The sequence below is a fragment of the Struthio camelus genome, chromosome 31, assembly GCF_040807025.1.
Source record: "Struthio camelus isolate bStrCam1 chromosome 31, bStrCam1.hap1, whole genome shotgun sequence".
NCBI lineage: Eukaryota > Metazoa > Chordata > Aves > Struthioniformes > Struthionidae > Struthio > Struthio camelus.
In genome coordinates, this window is record NC_090972.1 from 4,630,349 (window position 1) to 4,650,690 (window position 20,342).

The 20,342-nt window shown below is 46.2% G+C and overlaps 1 protein-coding gene across 12 annotated transcripts in view; it reads right to left on the reverse strand.

The window, feature by feature from the left end:
• The window catches only part of SMARCA4 (SWI/SNF related BAF chromatin remodeling complex subunit ATPase 4), a 36,790-nt gene that overhangs the window by 11,710 nt on the left and 4,738 nt on the right, over positions 1-20,342 (reverse strand). For 9 of the 12 annotated variants that reach the window (XM_068922961.1, XM_068922960.1, XM_068922959.1 and 6 more), the window contains exons 2-22: positions 19,166-19,261; positions 13,950-14,199; positions 12,960-13,092; positions 11,809-12,207; positions 11,058-11,156; positions 10,158-10,416; positions 9,509-9,635; positions 9,054-9,227; positions 8,561-8,734; positions 8,209-8,376; positions 7,842-7,892; positions 6,640-6,770; positions 5,946-6,003; positions 5,097-5,215; positions 4,292-4,442; positions 3,535-3,698; positions 3,301-3,367; positions 2,839-2,949; positions 1,506-1,748; positions 716-829; positions 343-450 (exon numbers count right to left, since the gene is read on the reverse strand). In XM_068922961.1, coding sequence (XP_068779062.1) covers positions 343-450; positions 716-829; positions 1,506-1,748; positions 2,839-2,949; positions 3,301-3,367; positions 3,535-3,698; positions 4,292-4,442; positions 5,097-5,215; positions 5,946-6,003; positions 6,640-6,770; positions 7,842-7,892; positions 8,209-8,376; positions 8,561-8,734; positions 9,054-9,227; positions 9,509-9,635; positions 10,158-10,416; positions 11,058-11,156; positions 11,809-12,207; positions 12,960-13,092; positions 13,950-14,171 — 3,072 coding nt within the window. In that variant the 5' untranslated portion in view covers positions 14,172-14,199; positions 19,166-19,261. Of the gene's footprint in view, positions 1-342; positions 451-715; positions 830-1,505; positions 1,749-2,838; positions 2,950-3,300; positions 3,368-3,534; positions 3,699-4,291; positions 4,443-5,096; positions 5,216-5,945; positions 6,004-6,639; positions 6,771-7,841; positions 7,893-8,208; positions 8,377-8,560; positions 8,735-9,053; positions 9,228-9,508; positions 9,636-10,157; positions 10,417-11,057; positions 11,157-11,808; positions 12,208-12,959; positions 13,093-13,949; positions 15,920-17,625; positions 17,899-18,591; positions 18,647-19,165; positions 19,262-20,342 lie in introns of those variants that run through there. The other 3 variants (XM_068922951.1, XM_068922952.1, XM_068922953.1) reach the window with 3 other exon arrangements.

Consider the following 20,342-nt stretch of genomic DNA (forward strand, 5'->3'; position numbering starts at 1 on the left):
TCCAAGGCTCGCCTGTAAGCGGGAGGGATTCGTAGCAGATCAAACTCAATCCATAATCTAGAGACGGGCCATCCACTTGAGCAGAGGAATAGCCCACAGCTGCTCTGAACCAGTTACCACAGTCTCTGAATGTTCATACGGTGCATAAAACGGGTTCATGCTACATCTGTTCTTTGTGCCGGTGGTTGAAGTCAGTCAGGAACTAACGCTGACCTCACCAGCAGAAAGGTCTTCCAAAGCCCAGAGGGCAGTTGACACGTACAGAACAGACACCCCCTCCCCAGCTCCACTGCCCGACAGTGAAGGTGCATCTACCAAAAGCAAGGACTTCTTTAGCCAAACCTTTTTATCCTTCTCGGATCCGTCCGTGAGGAGTACTCCCTTGGCCTGCATGTGTCTATAGAGCACCCTCTGCAATGCCGACATGTCGCATTTGATCACATACTCCACCTGGAAGGACCAAGGAGAGGTTAATTCCACAAGAAACGTGAGCGAGCTTCTCCAATGCCGGACTACAAACACACGGAATTCTTTTAAAGTGCGGCACAAATTCATCCATTTTTAAAGCCTGAGGGCACCTCTAAAACCTCGTATCAGATAAATTAACCCAGCTACTTCTTGATGGAGCTTAGTAAACTGCACCAAATGAAAACAAGGGGAGAACGAACACAGACACGTAGGAAGAGCGGGACAAAGTTGTTCTTCCAGCCTTTACCTTTTCAGGCAGCTGTGCTTCTACTTCCTTCTTTAGCCTCCTTAGCAGGAAGGGACGTAGCACTTTGTGTAAACGTCGAATTATCAGAATTGTTTCTTCTTCATTCAGATCCACCTATTTCACCCAGGAAACAAAATCGTTATACAATGACTTGTGGAAGTTCCTCTCTTTCCTCAACACCCCTCAAAGACCGCAAGAGTCCCAAGGTCAGGGTAAGACGTAATGAAGAAATCCCAGTTACACAGCTTACGGAGGTTGTGTTTTCTAGCTGAAAGTCTCTTTGATGCGATCACCACAGTTTGAGGTTTCTGCATTGACTTCATTTTTAAGTTCAAGCTCACTTATCTTCCCCTGGCTGTGTGATAACCTGCTCTGTATAACCTCAGCTGCTGCAATTCAGGAGGAGTTTCTTCAAAGAGATACGTAACCAATAACATAATGGCACTGAAAGCACCTTCATGGTTTGAGAATCTATGCTGGCAAGAGCCCAACCGGCTTCTCACGTCGATGCTCAGATATCTACGTGACAGGAGAACAGTCCATCTACTCTCATTTCCAGGATTCAATTACGCTCTGAGTTTTCTACTCTACCAGTAAAAACCACACTAAAGAAACACCGCTTTACAGGAAGATGATGCCCCTAATCTAACTAGCAGAAGTTAAAGATTTTTGAGAGCATATCTGTCTCCTGAAGTTTATAAACACACACCACCAAAAAGCCTGGTGGCTGACAACAGCCCTAAATTGTCCCAACTTAAATTGCCATCACAACGCTTCCTTCCATCCCTACCTTTTCTCCTGTCATGGCAAATGGAGCGTTAAACCACTGCTCAAACGTGCTACAGCTCTTGAAGATGGTTGGCAGGAGGAAATTGAGCAGAGCCCACAGCTCTGGTAGCTTATTCTGTAGTGGAGTCCCTGTCAGCAGCAAACGACGTGGAGCTACATAGTGTGTGTTGAGGACTTGCGTTAGCTTACAGTGGTGGTTCTTCATTCTATGCCCTTCATCCACAATCATGTACTTCCAACGGATCTGTTGGCAGGAGAACAACAGAAGTGTGGGCAAGACAGAGACAGCAGCTCTCCCCGCTGCAGCACTTTTACTGAGCTCCGTCTATGACTGGAGAATCACACTGACAACCTTTGATAAAACTGTGCCTCCAGAGTTGTCCAATGGAGCAGGAGAGATCACAGTGAAAAAGGACTGTAGAAACCCACTCAAACTTCTATTAAACTGCTGCTTGGAAACTGCTCCCATCAGGAGCACTTTATATCTCTGGCTCAGAGACAAAAAAAGGAAGGAGTAGGAAAAAAGGAAGAATGCTAATGCCAAATAGATGGCAGAGATTGATGCTAGCTTTTGGGAATTTCAATATTTCTTGAGCTTTTTGGCCATGAACAAACAAACTTCATTTAACTCTCAGCAGTATGAGGAGAGAAGAAAAGAGAAGACAGTTCCCTTCAAAGCCTTGTCAAGGTAAGAAAAGGCGCATCAGCTTGAATGGATCTGAAAACATGTGCAGACCCCAGTCACCAAGTGAAGCGGTGCTGCCTATCTGTTGTGCCAAGCTGAACTATTTTAAGCAAAGACCAAACCAGTTCATGTAAAGGGTTTTGACATACTGCCTACATCCTTTTAAAAGGGTGCAACTTTTCAAAAATAAGTGAGGCCTAAAATCTTTGCCCTGTGGCATGCTGCTAAGTATATAAAAATCTCCGCTGATCAGCTGGGATAGAAAGGTGATGAAAATCTTGCATGGTTTCCAACATATATTCATAGTTCCATGACTGACTTTTTTAAAAGTGAAAAAAAGGTTTGCACTATCACACTATATGCAGCCAAAAATAATGAATGGCACAGAGAATACTACATCAACTCTTTTCCGGCTGGTCAGGGTAAGCAGCAGCTCCTCTCTTCCTAACACGTGATAACGAGAGACTCAAGAGGGGAAAAAAACCCATTCATCTCACACTTCAATTGCAAGATCTTTTGGACAGGGACTGTCTCTGTTACGCCTGTACAATGCCCACTAGCACAATGAGGCTGGATGACCTCTCTACTGCAATGCACATAACACCTAACAGGGAGCTTCTGTTGCCTTCTGCTGGGAGAACTCACCTACCTTAGCAAGAATGTGCTTATCTTTGATGATATATTCGTAAGTAGTGAGCAAGACATTGAATTTTCCACTTCGAAGCTGAGGTACAAATGCTCGTCTTGCTGCTGGAGAGCCCTGGTACCAGAATTTAAAAAGAAACATTAAGCTAGAACATAGTTCTCGGAAAGGAGAGGCGGTAGGAGTAGTTATTCTCAACATGACAACAATTGTTCTGGTTATATAAAAGCAGCGCAGCTAGAACATTTGTGCAGGCAGCATCAGTCAGATTCTTTCTGTTGTTAAGGAATGAGAAACAAATGTGGATTTAATCTATTTAGTGCCAGGAAGAGTCCCATATTCCTTTTGATAATGGAAACACTGTTATAGTGGGGAGAGGAAAACGCAAACTGGCATTCAAGGAATCCTCACAAAAGGAGCAGCCAAAAGAGCCCAGTAGGTGAGTGCAAAAATAAAGCTGGTACTTGCCTTGTATGAGACCTTCACCACAGAAGGAGCCCATTTATCAAACTCATATGCCCAATTTGACAGAGTTCTGGAAAAAAAAGAGGGAGAGGAAAAAGGGAATGGTAAATCTTGTCCTTGGCAGAACGGAGAATCATACCACAGCCCTGGAACCAGCCACAGCCACAGTAACCATGCCAAGCATTTTCTATGCTTTTCAATGCTGAAAGGGGTGATGAATTCACACATTGCACTTACGAGAGAGGTACTATAATGAGGAAGGGGCCGTTGATACGTTTGTGCTCCATGAGGTATGTAATTAAAGCAATGGTCTGGATTGTTTTGCCCAGACCCATTTCATCTGCCAGGATACCATTCAGATTATTATTGTATAAGGACACTAGCCACTCCAAACCTTTGATCTAAAGAAAAAAGAAAAAAGGGGAAATCAAGGGATGACAATTAAACACAATGACAGAGGAGTCGCATATCAAGGATGGGCTAATGACCTGCATCCCCCACCCCTCCATCTTATGCATTATGTAGATGAACTCCGTATACACTATTAAACAACTTGTTTTAATTATTTAAAACCAGTCACTGGCATTAATGTATTCCTCTGCTTTCAGGATCACGGATTACACACAGCCGGCTAACATTCTTTGCTTTAAGCAGCGAGCAGGTCTGGCTCATTATTTTATACCAGAAAAAGCTCAGCAGCCTGGGTCATCGCACCTCATCTCTCTCATTGAATCTCATCGCATTTCTACTGACTGCAGGTGCTTTACGTCCTTGCAGGGGGGAGAGATGTGCTAGGTCTGCCTTCAACTCCCACTTCTTGCTACCACGAGCATCTCGGAACAGCCCGAATCGCCAAAACCTTGCCTCCTCTCAGGCTACCCGGTAGCGCCAGCCAGACTAAACGCAATGCCTCGCGCTGGGAACCGCATGCACGCGTAACGCGCAGCCGCATCGACGGCGCTGAGCGGGGGCGCTCCCGTCCGCAGCCTCTCACCTGGTACTGTTTGAGAACTCCGTTGACCATAAGCGTGGACTGCTTGTCCACTCTCTCGGTGACTGCGTGGGCCACGGCATAATAAGACTGCAGGCCCCTTGCCAGAGCTTGAGAAACCCCGTATTCATCATCAACGTCTTGCTTAGCATTCCTGGGGGGAAAAGATTTGGAGATAAGAAAGATCATCCTTTGGGCATACAGGTTGGGAATCTCCTTGGCAGCCCCATCAATCCTCGGGGTGGTTAATTCCTTCTTCCAAACACAAATCAAATCAGCTTTCATTCTGGAAAGCTCGCTCTCAAGAATGGAGAGCAAAGCAAATACTGCCCCTCTGCATTTCACTCCTTTGACACAAAGCAAGAGATTTACAAAAGTGACCAAGTGACTTTGAAAAAGCAGCCCCAAATATTCTGAAACCTACTCAAACCATAATTCAAAAAAATCAAGGTGTACTTAGTCTCTGCTGTGCTAACAGGAGAGATTCTTTGGAGTTAAAAAAACAAAAACAAAAAAAAAAAGTACCTAAAGAAGTATTATAGAATTACAAGTAAGTTTCACTCAGTGAAATGCAACAGTTCCTTGTAGCCAGGCACAAAAGGAGCAGAAGAATCTCTTTTTGCACCAGGGAATGGCAACACACAGGCTTCCCTTTACCAGGTATTAATGTGTGTCAGATACCTCCAGCAAAGCTCCCCGGAGCAACCACTCCATCCCGCCCCTTCTCCCCCAACCTTCAGCAGGGGTTAAAAAGAGGGGACCACAACATTTAAACCACAAAGACAGCAAGTTAAGAGGTGGAGCTTACTCGATGATGTGTCTGGCATCCACTTCTGACACATCGTCACTGTCTGGATCTGGGATCTTTTTCTTCTCCTCTACAGGCAGGGCAGGCTGAGCAGGTTGCGGTTGCTCTTCTTCCTCCTCCTGCCAGAGGATACAAAGTGCACCGTTCTGAACAAAGCGACTTACTGTCGTTTCCATTGTGTGGATGAGAGTAAAACCTGCACAACTGCACTGGGAGGAGTGACTGAGTCGGTATAAAACGCTTGCATAGGACAAACTCTCCAGCTGCACTCCAGAGGCACCTACAGACTAGCCTCAAATAGAAAGATGCAGAGCACTTTCTCAGTAAATTCTTTTGAAAGCTCTTTTTTTGCCCAGACCCCAAGGGGGGAAAGCATGAACAGACTGGCTAAATGGCACATCATGGACATAGAAAGCCCCGGAGATAAGATACTCTGAAGCAAAAGAAAAATCATCCCTCTTGTACCAATAAGTCAAGGAAGAGCACAGAGCACTGTAACAGGGTTATGAAGCTCCAAAAACAAAATGGGAAACACAAAACGGGGAACACAGCTTCACAGTACTTCCTTCTGAATGTCCAAACAATTATGTGAAAGACATTAATGAAGAAAACACGACAGCTAATAAACTAAATTCGCCCATCTCCATGCTGCCTGTGGTTGTTCTTTATGTAGGTTTTCAGTTTATCCCAAATACGCTTATTTTAGTCGGGCTCGCACAGATCCATGCTGGAAAAAGTAAGCACTGAGATGAGCTTACTGTTGTATATTACATTTACTGCTGTTTCCTATTCTCTCAAAAATATGTGAAATATTAAAGCATAAAAATGACTGGTGATATTTCTCCTTACCTCCTCCTCCTCTTCTGACCCACTTTCTTCACTGTCAGATCTTGGAGCTACTTCATATCTAATTAAATAGAAATATTAATATTTAATTTCAAATCTGCTACCCACAGCACTCTACACAAAGCATGAGATCAGCATGGTCCTATAAACCCTTGGATTAAACTGGAATTTAGTTCTTAGTATTACTTTTACAACAAACTGCTTATTTATTTATTTCTCCTTACTGATTTCAAGCTTTCACATGTGCTCTTGGAAAAACGTATGCTCGAAAGCATATGTACAGGACCACCCACTAAGCACTTCTGGAAATCTTTCCCACATAATTTTAGTAGCTGCATAAGTACGACTGATGAAATCTTTCCTTTCTGACCTACAGCACCACTTCTTTCAGCTCTCTGCGCTTCCCAAGGTTTTGGGTTTGGGCCCACGCCAATGCTTAGTGCTTGTCTTGCCGCTGATCCAGTACCGAACATCGGTCCCAACCCTCTGAAGAGCTCCGTCAGGGAGAATCACTACACAAATCCAGCGCGAGACTGGAGCCATGCTGTCTCAGATCCCAAAATATTGGGGCTTTCCATTGCTGCTCAGGCTCTGGCATATCATTGCATAAGATGCAGAGCAAAGGGACAAGAACAAACACTTTCCCCATCGGACTTGTAGTAGACCAGACGATAACCCGTGGCCTGCAACGACTCACCCTGGGTTCATTTCCAGCCAGGCTTCCAGTTGCCCAGCCTTTGGCGCGTCCGTGCCAGTGAGGATCTTGCCACTTTCCACATGGATCACTTTCACAGGGAGATCGCTCATTTGGCTGGTCTCATCCAGAGGCTGAGAAAGCAAGGTCATGCTGCAGTTAAGCATTTTTATTTTTCCACCTCAAAACAGAGCTTGCATTTACACCAGCAAGCACCACTTCAACCAAATCCACTTAAGTACTACGGCAACAACAGTTAGGAAGAAAATGGCTGTTTCAAATACCACTTCACCAAAGGATGGGCAAAGATAGAAAGCTCGCTAGATTTAATATCTTCATTTTTAAAAATGAATGTGCAAATTAAGAATCCCTGTGTGGGACAAAGAATGCATATTCGGATGCCAAACAGCATTAATAAAAGAACGATTAATTTGAAATATCACTAACTACCACTGAAAAGCTCTTCTGCTCAGGAGGGATTTTGCAAAGTCTTAAGCACATGTAGTTTTAAGCACCTGGATTATCCCAGTGCATTATCCGAGCTGCTTGCATATGTAAAGTTATGAATCCCTTGCAGGAATTTTTACAGCTTCATTGCAGTTGCACCTGAACATTTGGTAATCTTTTGTGTACTTATCCTCAGCACGCATGTCTGTAGGGAAGGCTTTATCAACCAGAGACAGCGAGTGAAGGCAGCTCCGGAGGGCGGTCCATCCCCCTACTGCAGGCACCTCTCAGGGTGGAACAAAGCGTCCTTGGGAGCTGCCTGTCTCTGATTACGGAGGGGACTTAGATAACCCATCGTTTTTCAGCAATGGGCAAGGTGATGTGAATCCTAAGCCGACTCACTTGTCTGAGATAACACAGGAAATCTGTGTTACAGGGGGAAACCAAACTCCAGTTCATAAACTCCCAGATGTCCTAAATACTGAATCATCCTCTTCCCCAGCAGGTCTAAAGCCCGACTGCATGGACTGGGCTTCCTGCTAAAACTGTTCAAGTTGACGATGGCAAGAGAGACATTTCTTTGCATCATGGTGTAAATTCTTACTTAAGAAGTCTCAGTTTAGCTGCCTATTGCATTAGATCTCATCGTTGCAGTTAGCCTTTGAGCACAAAGAATTATAACAGGCCTTTTCAGCACGTGGCTAACAAATGTTTTCTATCCTACTTGGCACAGCATGAAATAAGATTATTGGGCTTACTTCGCCATCTGGTCCAATTGCAGGAGTTTGCCCTTCTGCATTCTCTGCCTTCTGAAAGAAAAGGAAGATAACTATTAGCAGTTCAGTGCTGAAGGAAACAATAAAATCAAAGCCTCAACAAACGTGTTATTCCAATGCCACGCTTGTTATGTGACTATCCCAGTAAAAACGGAAAAGGGCGCAGAACAGTAGACCCAGCCAGACAAGTTCAGCTGTAACGAACTTGTGAATCGAGTTCCTGTCCAAAACGCCTCCAACGGAGCTAATACTTCAGTGTGATTGTCTGCTAGCCCCCATCAGCTAGTACCACCCTGGTTCTTGCCAGCGCACCATTCTAGCACCGTGCAAAGCTTCACTTTTAACTCACCTTCTTTTTCTTTTTCTTCTTTTTCTCCTTTGCGACCTGCGCAGCCTTGTGTTGCCGCACTAGCTCAGTCAGGTTTGCTACGTACTCATCTGTCTGCTGAAGCAGGTAGGCCAAGCGCTTATCTTTCTTCTGATCAATAAGCTTGCGGTATCCTTCTTCATCTTCAGCCTAAGGAAAAAAGGAACGTTAACATCCTGTGAGCAACAAATAACTGAAATTAGCCATCCTTGCATGTATGCTGCCTGTGCTGTTCATAGCACAAACACCTTTAAGTACATAACATCTCATTATGCACATGTGCTATATCTATATGTACGCAAACAACAGCTTCCCAGCGCCACCAAAGCCTTACCATCAAACGACGCATTCTCTCTTTCTCAATCCTCTCATTCTCTTTCTTCTGCTCACGTTCGGTGTTGGCATGATAAGTGGCCACTGCCTTTGTGAGCTTTTGAATTTTGCCTGTGACAGATCGATGGTATTCCTTGAAATCTTTAGCATGCTGGAGAATGCTATTGAGGTATTCCTGTAGGAAAAAAAAAAAAAAAGCAATGGCAAATGGGCAGAGTCAGGACTTGTACAGTTGTGTGTTCTGCTCTGTTATGCATTATGCATTTGTAACATCTTAAGCTAAGTGAGATTTACTGCTCTCATATTTGATATAGACAACAATCTTCCTCTTTCAGTATAATTCTTTAAAAAGATTTAACTCATGATTTTATACCATCAGAAGGCTAACTTGGGAGCTCTCTCCAAGAGGCCTGTGAGTTCCAGCTGCCCAGCTCCTAAGCCGCCTTTGAGAGCGGCAGCCCTCACATTAAGCACTTCATTATGTCACAGCTGACCTGGTGCTTTTGCCTGCGTTTCCGTTCTTGCTCAATCTTCTGTTGTTTCTCCAGTTTCTCGGTGATGCGAGCTTCACGCAAGGACTGCCGCTTGCTGCGTTTGTAAGCCTTTGCGTTCAGGGCCGTTTCCAAGGCTGTATCTCGTCTCATGCACACCACAACTTCCTGACGCAGCTTTTTGAGAGATTGACATTAAAAAAAAAAAAAAAAAAAATCAATTCTGCAGTCAACGTTGCAAGTATTAGAATTTCATGAGTTTCATGCCACCCGAGGCTCAGCCACACCGCTGAGAAAGACGACTGGAGTGTCTTTGGGTAACAATTTCCAAACCAAAAAACAGTGAGGAAATAAGCAGTTTTCCCTGGTGGGGGGGCTGACATCTGCCAGCAGGAAGACAGACACAAGTTAGTTAACAAATCAGATCTGCTGTGATAGACAACCTCCAGACAACCTACCTGTCTCTGAAAGTTGAGCAGTCTTAGTGCTTTAAGTTCAATGGTAGCTTTGGTTCTCAGGTCACCAGCCAGGGACCCAGGAAGGTTTTCTAGCTCTTGGATTCTGTGAGCAATACGAGCTTGCAGTCTGCAGAGGAATGAGACAGGATTTCATGGCAGACAAAGACCAGCAAAATGAATTTAACTATCTACTTTTCCTGTCAGTTGAAGTGGAATGGAGTAAGCTACCAAATATAACTCCAACTTGTCAAGTCCTTCTCTCAAGGAAGACGGAGGTCCTTGGCAGCCCAACATCCATTTGGTATCCAGAGTTGTAACTCTTTTGTAATAAATTGGCATAGCAGGCAGACTCTTCCCTAGCAGACAGACACCTGCACTCTCTAATAAAACGTCAGACTGGTGTCAGACCCTGGAAAGCAGGAGAGACAAGACCTCCAGAGATGCCCTGACAAGCTCCCAGGAAGTTTCACGCCTGTTTCTCTCCAGATCTCTGTATATCACACATGAATGAGGTGTAAAACAGGACAGGGAATCATTACGGTATTCCTCAAGAGAGCAAAAAGTACCAGTGGGCTGAAAAAGGTGAAGAAAGAGCCAGTCGCTGCTTCTCCAGACCTTGTAATCCAAAACAAGACAACATGACCCTTACCTGTATTCCCTCTCCTGCAGGATTTCCACCGGGTCAAGCCCTCTCGGTTTCTGGATGGGCGTGATACGGTTCTGCTTCTGGTGCAGCTGTACCATGGGGGCTGGCTGGGCTGGCTGCCCGGGGGACTGGGTTTGGGGTGGCATCACAGGAGATGCTGCAGGAGGTACCGCCGGAGGTGCTGGTGAGGGACGGCCGGTTGGCTGGGGAGGAATCAGTTTCTGAGGTGTGCTAGTGGGGGCTGCAGCATTTGCCATTGGTCCTATTCAAAAACAAACCAGAGCAATACCATTTCTCTCCCTTTCCTTATAAGGGTAAAAGGCACCTGTCTCCCAGGAAAGCGGCTGGCAAAAACTCCTGAACGTTTTCTGCGTCATTTCCTTTCCTTCGAAACGGAAAGCAATTCTGTGTCCACAAACCCTGATTTCTGAGCAGTATATCTGGGCTTTTTCCTCTCACCTGAAGCCACCACCCATCTGTCAAGCCGTAAATTTAGCAGCAAACAAATCCAATAGCCTTCCTACCCAGATTAAGCCATTAAACTTTGGACAGCTGCCTCATAAAGGATATAGAAGTTCTTTACATAAAAGTCCCATAACGTTCTGGCAGAAGAACATGTAAATTAAGCCAGCTCTTCAGAGAGCTTAGTCACCGTTTATAGGATTTTAACTAAGAACTTCCAAGTTCCTCAGACAGCAGTGCCACACTGCTCCCATGCTGCAGACATGGCCAAGCAGAATTTGCTGCCTCTCACGTGCCAGCAGCGCAGAGCATCGCTGGCAGGCTTTCTCCTTCAGCGCGTCACCTCGTTCAGTGCCAGCACAGAACAGGCTCTTAATTCTGCGTCACTGCACAGAGGGGAAACACCAGGCGGGTCTGCTCCGAACAACCCTCGAGTCTTACCTTCAGGCCAGGGCTTGGGGGGGCCGCCGGGGGGCTGCCCAGGCATTCCTGGGGGAACTCCTGAGGGTCCAGGAGGGGGCATGTTAGGCCCTCCTATACCTGCACAAGGGCCAACAAATGCAGAAAGGGGAAAAGAAAAAACAAACAAAAAAAATACACAGTAAGCTTTTGCGTGGATTAAAGTTACAACCACTTGATCTTTGCATGCAGTTACCAGGAGCAAAGTTTATCCTTCCTTCTGCTTATGGATAGTCAGAGCCTGACCAGCACACAGGCCTTTTCACAAGCATATAAAACCTTAGGTGTGCCAGTCTGTCTCTGCTGATTACAGGCGGCGCTGGAGGGAGGAAACAGCCCACCTATGCTCTGAATTGCCTGGAGGAACCTCTCCGCCTCGCTCCTTTGACAGCGATCGGCCCAGATTCAGCCTCCCCCCAAAGTTCCTGCCCCCAGAAAGCTAATCGCCCCAAATCAGATAGTCTTCTGTTTGTGCATGTTTTAGCCTAAAACTGGGCAACACTAAGACAGCTTCAAAGGAGGATGAAAGCAAAAGCAGTGGCAAGGGCCAAGGCTGCGCTGGACACTGACAACAAGTCTGCGTGTGCCTGACACGAGACCCAGCACCCTTCCATCCATCCACCCCGCATGCCGCCGGCAGAAAGCAGAGGCACGTCACTCCCGCCCGTCACCTCCCCGGCACCCGCGCTGCAGGGCAGCGGTGCCGAGGTCGCAGCAGGCAGGCAGCGCTCACCATGAGGTCTGTTATAGTTTGGAGGTGTTGGTCCTGGTCCAGGCCCTTGCACTGGTCCTTGCACTGGTCCTGTCCCAGATACAGAGGGTGGAGGTAGTGTTGGCATTTGCTGCTGCATTCCAGGCATTGGTCTTTTTCCCTGCACTGCCATTTGAAGATGATCGGGTAGAGGCTGGCCTCTGGCAAGCATCTTGTAGGCCATGATCTGAGCTCTTAACTGGTGCAGCTGGTTCTGGTTAAAAGGGGTCGGACCCCGATTCTGTTGCCCTAACGCTTGCGGGTCCGTGCCATCTAACGGGACGCCTCCAGGACCAGAGGACATCTGAGGGCCAGAGGATGGACCGTTAGCTGGAACCGGGCTTGATGCGTGCTCAGAGCCACCAAGTGGAGAAGGGTAACCTGGAAGGAGAGATTGGGTTATACAAAAGCACGCTGCAGACCACTCATAACAAAATGGATGGGAAGATGGATTAAAAACAAAACAAAAAAAGCTACAGAAAACATCTTCCTCCCCAGTCCAGCCTGCATCTGCTTCAAAACTGGATACTCAGGGAAAGAAATAGCGCTAAACTCTTCCCAAATTCAAAGATTTAAAACAAGTAAAACCAATAAGGGTTTACTGCGCTCCCAGAAGAGACCAGCGAACCTGCCCTGTACCCCTATGAGCTGCAAGGCTCTTGTCACAGCGCCTCTCATGTGTATTCCCTCATTTCAGGGTTATTTCTACTGCTGCGAAGAATTAGAAGTAGCCCTGAAACAGGGCATTGCTCGTCCTCGCTGCAGCCCTGAGCTCTCTATCCCAACTGGCAGTCGTGGTACTCGGAAGCGCAGGTTGCGGGATCTGACCAGCTGCGCGAGAACCGTGCGCTCGGACAGGATGACGTGCCCCAGATGACGCTGTATTGCGTAGTGGCCGATTTCAGCGCGGGAGGAAATCAGGCCGCAAAGAGGAGCAGATGGCCCTCCACAAAGTTTGAAGCTCGCATGCGACCCTCCTGCGCTCGCTCTCATGACATGCGCTCTCCTAAGAGACACCCGATGTAAGCATCGGTGGAAGAGGCAAGCAAAGAGCCACTGATGCTCTGAAGATCCCTGGACTGATCTGCAGTCCTGTCCCCACTGGAAAAGGAAAGTTCTCTAAAGAAAGAAACCTTGAGAGTGTTGATCCATGGGGCTTGGAGGAGGACCCATTCCTGTGTGCCCACCAGGCCTCATTCCCATCCCTTTCATCTGGCTGTAACGAGGATCATCGGTTATTCCCTTCTCATGCATCGAATCCATGGGCTGCAAGAGAAAAAGCGACATCCTAAAATCTGCTCAAGAGCAGTGATCACCAAAGATTCGGCTCCACCGACTCCCAGGGACTTAAGACTGATGAAGCAGAGCACAGGCGGCTGCTGCATTGCGTGATGCAGTTTGCAGGGAGGTTAGCAGCGCTCCAAATGCATTAGCAATTCACCGTTTGTAGCATGCTGATCCAGACGCTACCAATAACATCCTCAAAACGAAAATCTATTTGCAGGCAAAACGCTCTGTGCAAACGGCATTAAGTGGTGGCGGGTTGCGAGGAGAGGACTCGACACAAGGGGATGTTTAAAAGAAACTTGAAATTGCTTAAATGTTTTTTCATTTTCTTCTTCTAGGTCTTTGAGCTTATGACACTGGAGATGATCAAAAAAATTGAGGGTTTCTGAGAACCACTTAGAAAAAGGGGATTTAGTCAGCTGATTTAAAAAAAACAAAAAGCCTACATACTTTGATGGTGGAAACGGAAAAGAAAAAGAAAGGCTTGTTTACTTGTTCATTTAACTCCAAATTCCCAGTGAGCCCTTGCAAGGGGAGATATCTTTATTAGCAGTTTCACATTCCTTTATTCCATATTTAGAATGTAAAATTCTCAGCCTGCGCTTGAAATCTAAGTTTTCAGCAAGCTTAAGGGACCAAGAATGGCATTGACATTTAAGGAAATCAAAATGTACAAATTCAACTCAGACTTTCTGTACGCTTCATCAAGAGAAATATGAAGTGTGAGCTCAAAAAAAAAAAAAAAAGCCACCCAAGACATTTTTACTTGTCCTTTTAAAACAGAACCTATTTTTGCACTTCTACCAGAAACCTTCTTCCACCTAAGCGCTCGTTACCTTGTGCATCTGATGCATGTTGTCCTGAGCGTAGCCCCCAGGCCCCTGAGGTGGCAGTGGGTGTCCTGCTGAAGGTGGTCCAGGGCTGGGTCCCATCATGCTATGCGCAGAGCCAGGAGACGGTCCCGGACTGGGGCCCAACATCGCACCGGGAGACGGGCCGGGCCCCGGAGAAGGCCCGGGCCGAGGTGTTCCTCCCATCGGAGGATCCGGCGTAGACATCTTCAAAGCAGTTGCTCCAGGGGGTATCCTGTTGCGAGAGAGCTGCCTTAGGTCGAGCTCTTGTTGCTCTCCGAAGACGCCGGAGCTGCTCCGTGCCTTTCGAGAGGGGTGAGGGAGACCCGGTGAACCGAACGCCCCCCTAGTCCACCCCACGCTGGGGAGAGCGGGTGCAGAGCAGGGCACAAGGCAAAGGCAGAAAAGGGAAACTGCCAGACCGGGTACGGGCAGCTCCTCTGGCACGCGACCGACGCGCCCAGAGACAAGGCCTGATACCCTGCTAATGGAATGACTCTGCGAGAGCACGCAAACAATTTCGGCCTCGTAGCCCTGCAAAAAGTCATAGGAATTAGAAACAAAAGAGCAGGTGCTCCAGGGATTAGGGGCCGTATGGGATTAAGGGCAGGAAAGTCGCCAAGAGCCTGCGTTCTCCCCAGCGTTCTCCCCAGCGTGGTCCTGACTGGTTTTTAACGTCCCAAGCAACACAGCTTTCACCTCTTCATCAAGACGACGTTCGGGCGGCTTTCAGATCCCATTGTCTGGGAGCCTTTCTTCGCAGGGATGCAAAGTTCCCTCTCATTAACGCTAAGTATACTTAATAGCAGCACTGTCAGTAACTCTGCCCTCTCTGTCACATTAACGTGCAAGAAACTCGCTTTCAGATCCATCTTCCGTGCAATACAAGTACTTACTATTCCTGGCATTTATGCATAGATGCATCATGAGCAGAAAATACACTGTTATCCAGGCCACATTAAAAGTTTTTCCAGTTTAACTGACCGTGCGATTTTATGCCAATTTCGGTAACTAGGAGAAATTTTTTGTGTGGAGACCAAATCAGTTTAAAATTGGCTTATATTTGCTCAGCTTCCCTCAAAAGATAACTTCAGAGATTCAGGTTAAACGCAAATACTCACCGCTGAACGAACATGAAAGCGCCCTCATTCAGAACGCAAAAGCTAAACTATATCGTTCAGAAACTCATTTAAGTTAAACAGGCAGTTTGCGTGTGTGGAAACGTGTCATTCTTACGTTGCGCTCTTCGCAAGCTAGGTAATGCAGGTGAAACTAGAATTTCTAGTTAAGTTTAGCTAATTCAGATCTACACTGGCACAATACAGCTATTAAAAAACCCACGTTCCCATTTTAGGTTTTGGAAGTATATTTGCAGTTACAGCAAACAAGCTGGAAACGTAGAGATAGTCGGGTCCGTTTTCCAGTCCCAGAACGGGATCAACTCCACTTCCCGGGACAGTGCTTGCGGCTAACGCAGAGCAGAAAACACGGTGTTATCCCAACCATTTACCGCCCAAACGTGAACCAGGAAACACCGGGGATGAGCGTGCCAGTCTCAGAGGCTGGATGACCAGAGCCAGGCTGCCGCATTAATGCGGGGAGGCCTGAACTGCAATCACGGTAACGGAAAAATGCAATTCCCACCGTAGGAAACCACACTTCCGCAACGGAGAGAGGATAATCCAAACTACAAAATGAACTATTTGGCTGGCTAGTGACTTCAGGTGTAATTTTTGTGCTCCTTTAAAAGGAGTCCTTCTGAGAGAGAAAACATAATTGGCGGATTTTTGCTTCATCAGATTTGATCTAGAAGTATGCCTCATTTTGATAAACAATTACAATTAACACTTAATAGATTTTCGCATGCAAAGTAGAACGGTGAAATACTAGCTAAGAATAAACCTTTGCAATGAGGAGTCTTCATCTGGAAAAGGCTGTCAGAAACTGTAGGGTTGCTGAAATAGAAATTATTTTTATTTCAAAATATGGTGAAAAGTGGAAGTGCATATATATATTTTTTTAAGATTCCAGATGGTAAAGTGAACATAATGCCCAGTTAATGTACGAGAACGTTTACTGTATTCAGTTTTGACCACGCTTCTTTGCTCAGAGCCCCATTAGAATGAGTTACAGAGACAAGAATTTGTAGCATCACTGCATTTTAAAAACGCAGTCGCACCACAGCTTCCACAGGATATAAAACCCCCATTCACTGCCCTAACCAGATTAAGTAAAAAAAGATCCACTTGCTTGTGAGGCAGGTAATATAAATTAAACTCCAGCTATAAAACAAGGATGCAGTGTTATCAATTCCAAAGCTTCCGATTCTCTGAGCAGCGAGTCTGGGGGAAAAACGCGCGCGCTCCCAGCCCGAATCCGCTCTCTCAGAACTGTCAAGCTACATTGGAGCAGGTAAATGTTTACAACCAGCTGCCACCTGGGAAACCAAATCCATTTCTGGATTTCATGCTCTGACACATATTGCAGCTGTGAGAGCAAAGAGGCACCATAAGTGGGAACTGAAGGAACAGAATACAAAATTGTTCTCCAATGTACCAAGGAGGAGTACTCAGGGCTTTAAATACCATCCTGGGCTGGCACAGGAGGCTCTCAAATGCAATATATTAGACACGCTCTTCCAAAAAGAGCAGTCCTCAGAGCAGCCCTCCCTTTCCTTTTACTTCGCAGAGCTCGATTCTGGAGAAATCTTAGGCTCCTTGCTTCAGAGGAAAGAAACCATGAGGCTGATGCTCGCCTTTTACGGTCAAAGGGCTGACAGAAAGGTGAAATGCTGATATTTCACACCTTCCTCTGGAATAGGCATCCCTACCTTTTTTAAGGGTAGGTAACATTACAACAATTCGAGTTAAGAGCCAGTATTAGTATCTACCTTAGTTTTTCCTCCTTTTTTATATCTTCAATAGAAATACTACGATACAAATTAAGGATATTTCTCACAAATTAAAAAGATTTTAAGAGACGGCTGGAGATGCTTTTTGGCTATCAAGAGCATCCAGAACAATCACGATTAATTACACTCCTTTCAGCAGCTAAAGCTCAGGATGAAATCTAGCGTGTGCAGGGTACCAAATTTCTCACCCCAGCCTAGAACCCTTCCTTCTGGAGCTCCTGTCAGTCAGGACACGGGGCTGGATGACATTTCATTCTGATTCGTTCTGGCAATTTGTGGTTGCCTGGGTGTTTATTTATAATTTACCTATGTGGTATTTTGCAAACACGCAGGAGAAAGAAGCCAAGTGCATTCTCTCAAATACAAGGAGATGGGAAAAAAATAGGCGTCTTACAGACTAAATAAACCCTTGTATTAACACATGTTCACGAGAGAATTCATGCACTACAATGTTTTCACTCAAAAGGGTACAGCGTATCTGTTAAAAAGCAGAACGAAAGCATGCCTAACCCCTTCCCTTTCCACTGATCCTGCGAGGAAGCCCCCAGTTCTGTCTGGCTCCGCAACAGTTCCAAGAGAACAGATCTAATAATTTTAAGGAACTGCAGAAGAAAATAAAAAGGTAAGCTGCCTCCAAATTTTGAGCCAGATATTTCCTGCTTAGAGATCCAGACTTGAGGAAAAACTATAGTGATTCCCAACATGAAGAGTAATGTGTTCAGTCACAGCCATCAGTGGGAGCAAACTTACCAGTGATATTGATAAGTACGCGAGCAAATGCCACCCAGTTTGACTGTCCTACATTCATGCAGTTTGTATTTCAGCTAGGCAGGAAGTGTTCTGACACGTGAATCTGCAGACCGGAAACGATGGGTACCAGGCACTTTGCTCCCTGCAAGATTCTCCTTCTGCACTAGCCTTAATCTATTAAAACATCTATTCAATGTTGTTAAAAAGCTGCGCACTCATTCCTGTTCTACGGGTGCCTTCTTCACGAGGGATCCTGCTTGTGCAACAGCTACCAAAGAGCGCAGACATGTCGCTTAGCTTTTAAAAAACATCAAGGCTCTTCAGGCTTAGAATTTCCCAACTTAGAACAAAGGCAATGTTAAATAATCATGCCACTGACCACCATTTCTTGAATCCTTTGATTGCTACCTCTCTTAACCTTAGAACGTGAACAGTAATAGCATTTTAAGTCTGGAATCCAGTTGACTATTTCAGGGTTTACACATCTGCATAAAAAGTCAAGTCAATGGAATAGAAAAACTGTGTTTTACTAGTTGCATCCATTTTCACTCATTTTTGCAGTTACAAGATGGCGCAACGCTTGCAGTCTGCCTCGCTACAGTCCTGCCAATAACCAGTTACTGAGAAACTTGTCTCTTTTACAGTTTCAGTTTCATATTTTCACATTTAAGTGACTCAGGTTGAGTGGCAAGCCTGCCCACAGAAAGCCAGAAAGTTACAATTCATGACAAGCTCATCTAAGACAGAACCCAGGTATTTATATCTAAGCTAATTCTCTTCTATCTAAGCTAGTTTCTTTCTACTCTCATGTCTTTCCAGCCCTTCACAACCCTTTTTTCCACCCCCAGGAAAAAAAAAAAAAAAAGAACCTGTAAAAGCTGTTTCCTTCTCCTTTCTCTAGGGTTAATGAACGAAGACTATTTAACATTTTTTTCTGACAAGAACAGAAGGATGCTACCCACTTACCTACAGCGGACTGAGCCCTACTCAAGCGGGAGCCGCGTGGCTTGCAGTCGCTGACCTACAAAACCACAACTTACAAACGGCACAGGCGATTTATTTAGGGGTGTATTTTTACTGTCACAGGTTATGTATTACATCCTCTAGCTGTTAATAGATAACACGATATTCCAGCTGCACAAACTAGGGTTTCAAACCCTTTCAAGGACAAACTACTGTTTTGAGAACAAAACTAAAATAAATACTGTACTTCAAGGAACATTATAGAATTTCGAATTACTCTTTCATTACAAATTGAGCCCACTTACGGCAATCAAACTGCAGGGCTGCTGTTCTCTGATGCCACGCAGCCAGCGTCACTGAAGAATCAGGACTGGGCCAGTACAAATATTATCTGTCCGCTGTGGTAATACGGATTTTATACTTATTTCTAATGGCTGAAATGAAAAGATATCTGACTTCCTAATGTCACCTATGTGGACGTTTCTGATCCGTGCCATAAAATGGAGCTTAAGCAGCATAAAGTATTCCTCGTGGAACAGAGATGAGGAAATAAGGAACCTAGCAATCGGGAACATACCTATGGACATTGAGGTCTCCAATATCTCACAGCACAGTGACAGCGTGGCGACGAGGGGCAGTTGAGGTCTCAGGATTACACGTTTTTAACGTAGTGCTGCGGAGGGAAAAATGACAATTAGTTGACAAGTTTGTTTCTTCAACCCATATTTCTACTGGCGTGGTGGCCAGAAATGACTGGGGCATCCCACTCAGGGTCCCGTTGCAAGGACCGGAGAGTTTTGCTGACCCTCTGAAGAGAATCGGATGTGCAGGTGTGCGAGCAAGCAGTAACACAGCGCACGTTCATCAGCCTATTAAAGATAGGAACAAATTCTTAACGCTGGTAACAACCAACGCTATGGCGTTTTGGAAACGCACTTACTTATGGGTAGGTTAACACCCTTCACCAAGGTGCTGGAGCTGGGAACGCAGCTCCTCCCTTGCCTGCCCGTTCCACGTCTCGTCTTAGATCATAAACCCGCTGAGGAAGACACCGTCCTTTTGTTCCGTATTCGTTCAGCACCTTACGCAAGGGGGTTCAGAGCCAGAACGCTTCGGGGAGCCCCACGTTACAAATAATTTAGAAAAAAAATAATGGAGCAAGCCGCCTGAAATGCGGCAATCGCTCTCCTTTCCCTGGTCCTATCTCCAAACACAGCTTGGTTTACAAGCCCTGCAGCAACCCAGTATAGACAGGGCAGTTGTATTTGAGCCCCGTTAACTGGTTAAGACAAAGCCTCATTGAGCGGAGAGGGAGACCAGAGGGCAGCACGCCCTGCCACCACGGACGGACAGCGACGGGACAGAGGGAGAGGTCTGATCCCCACTCTGCCTTGCTGGGAAAGACTTATTCCGCCTAGCTCCTTCCTGTGGAAAACACCGAGCTCGATCGGTCAGAGGAGCCGCACGTCCCACCTCCAGCCTTTTCCTTCCATAGTTTGCCCCAAAGCTACTAACCTCCGCGGCCAATTTCCCACTGCTTGACCGGCGCCAGCCTCCCCAGCCAGCTGCCAACGGCCACCGCGAACACGTGCTCCGAGGCCGCAGGCTGCTCCTCGGCTACGAGCGCGCGAAGGACGCTCCAGGTGAACGGCAATAAGCGTTCCCTCGCTGCGGCCTGCGGTTTGCCCTGAACCTCCCTGGCACCGCTGCAGCACGAGCAACGGGGAAGTGCAGTTGGGGATGCTCAACATTCA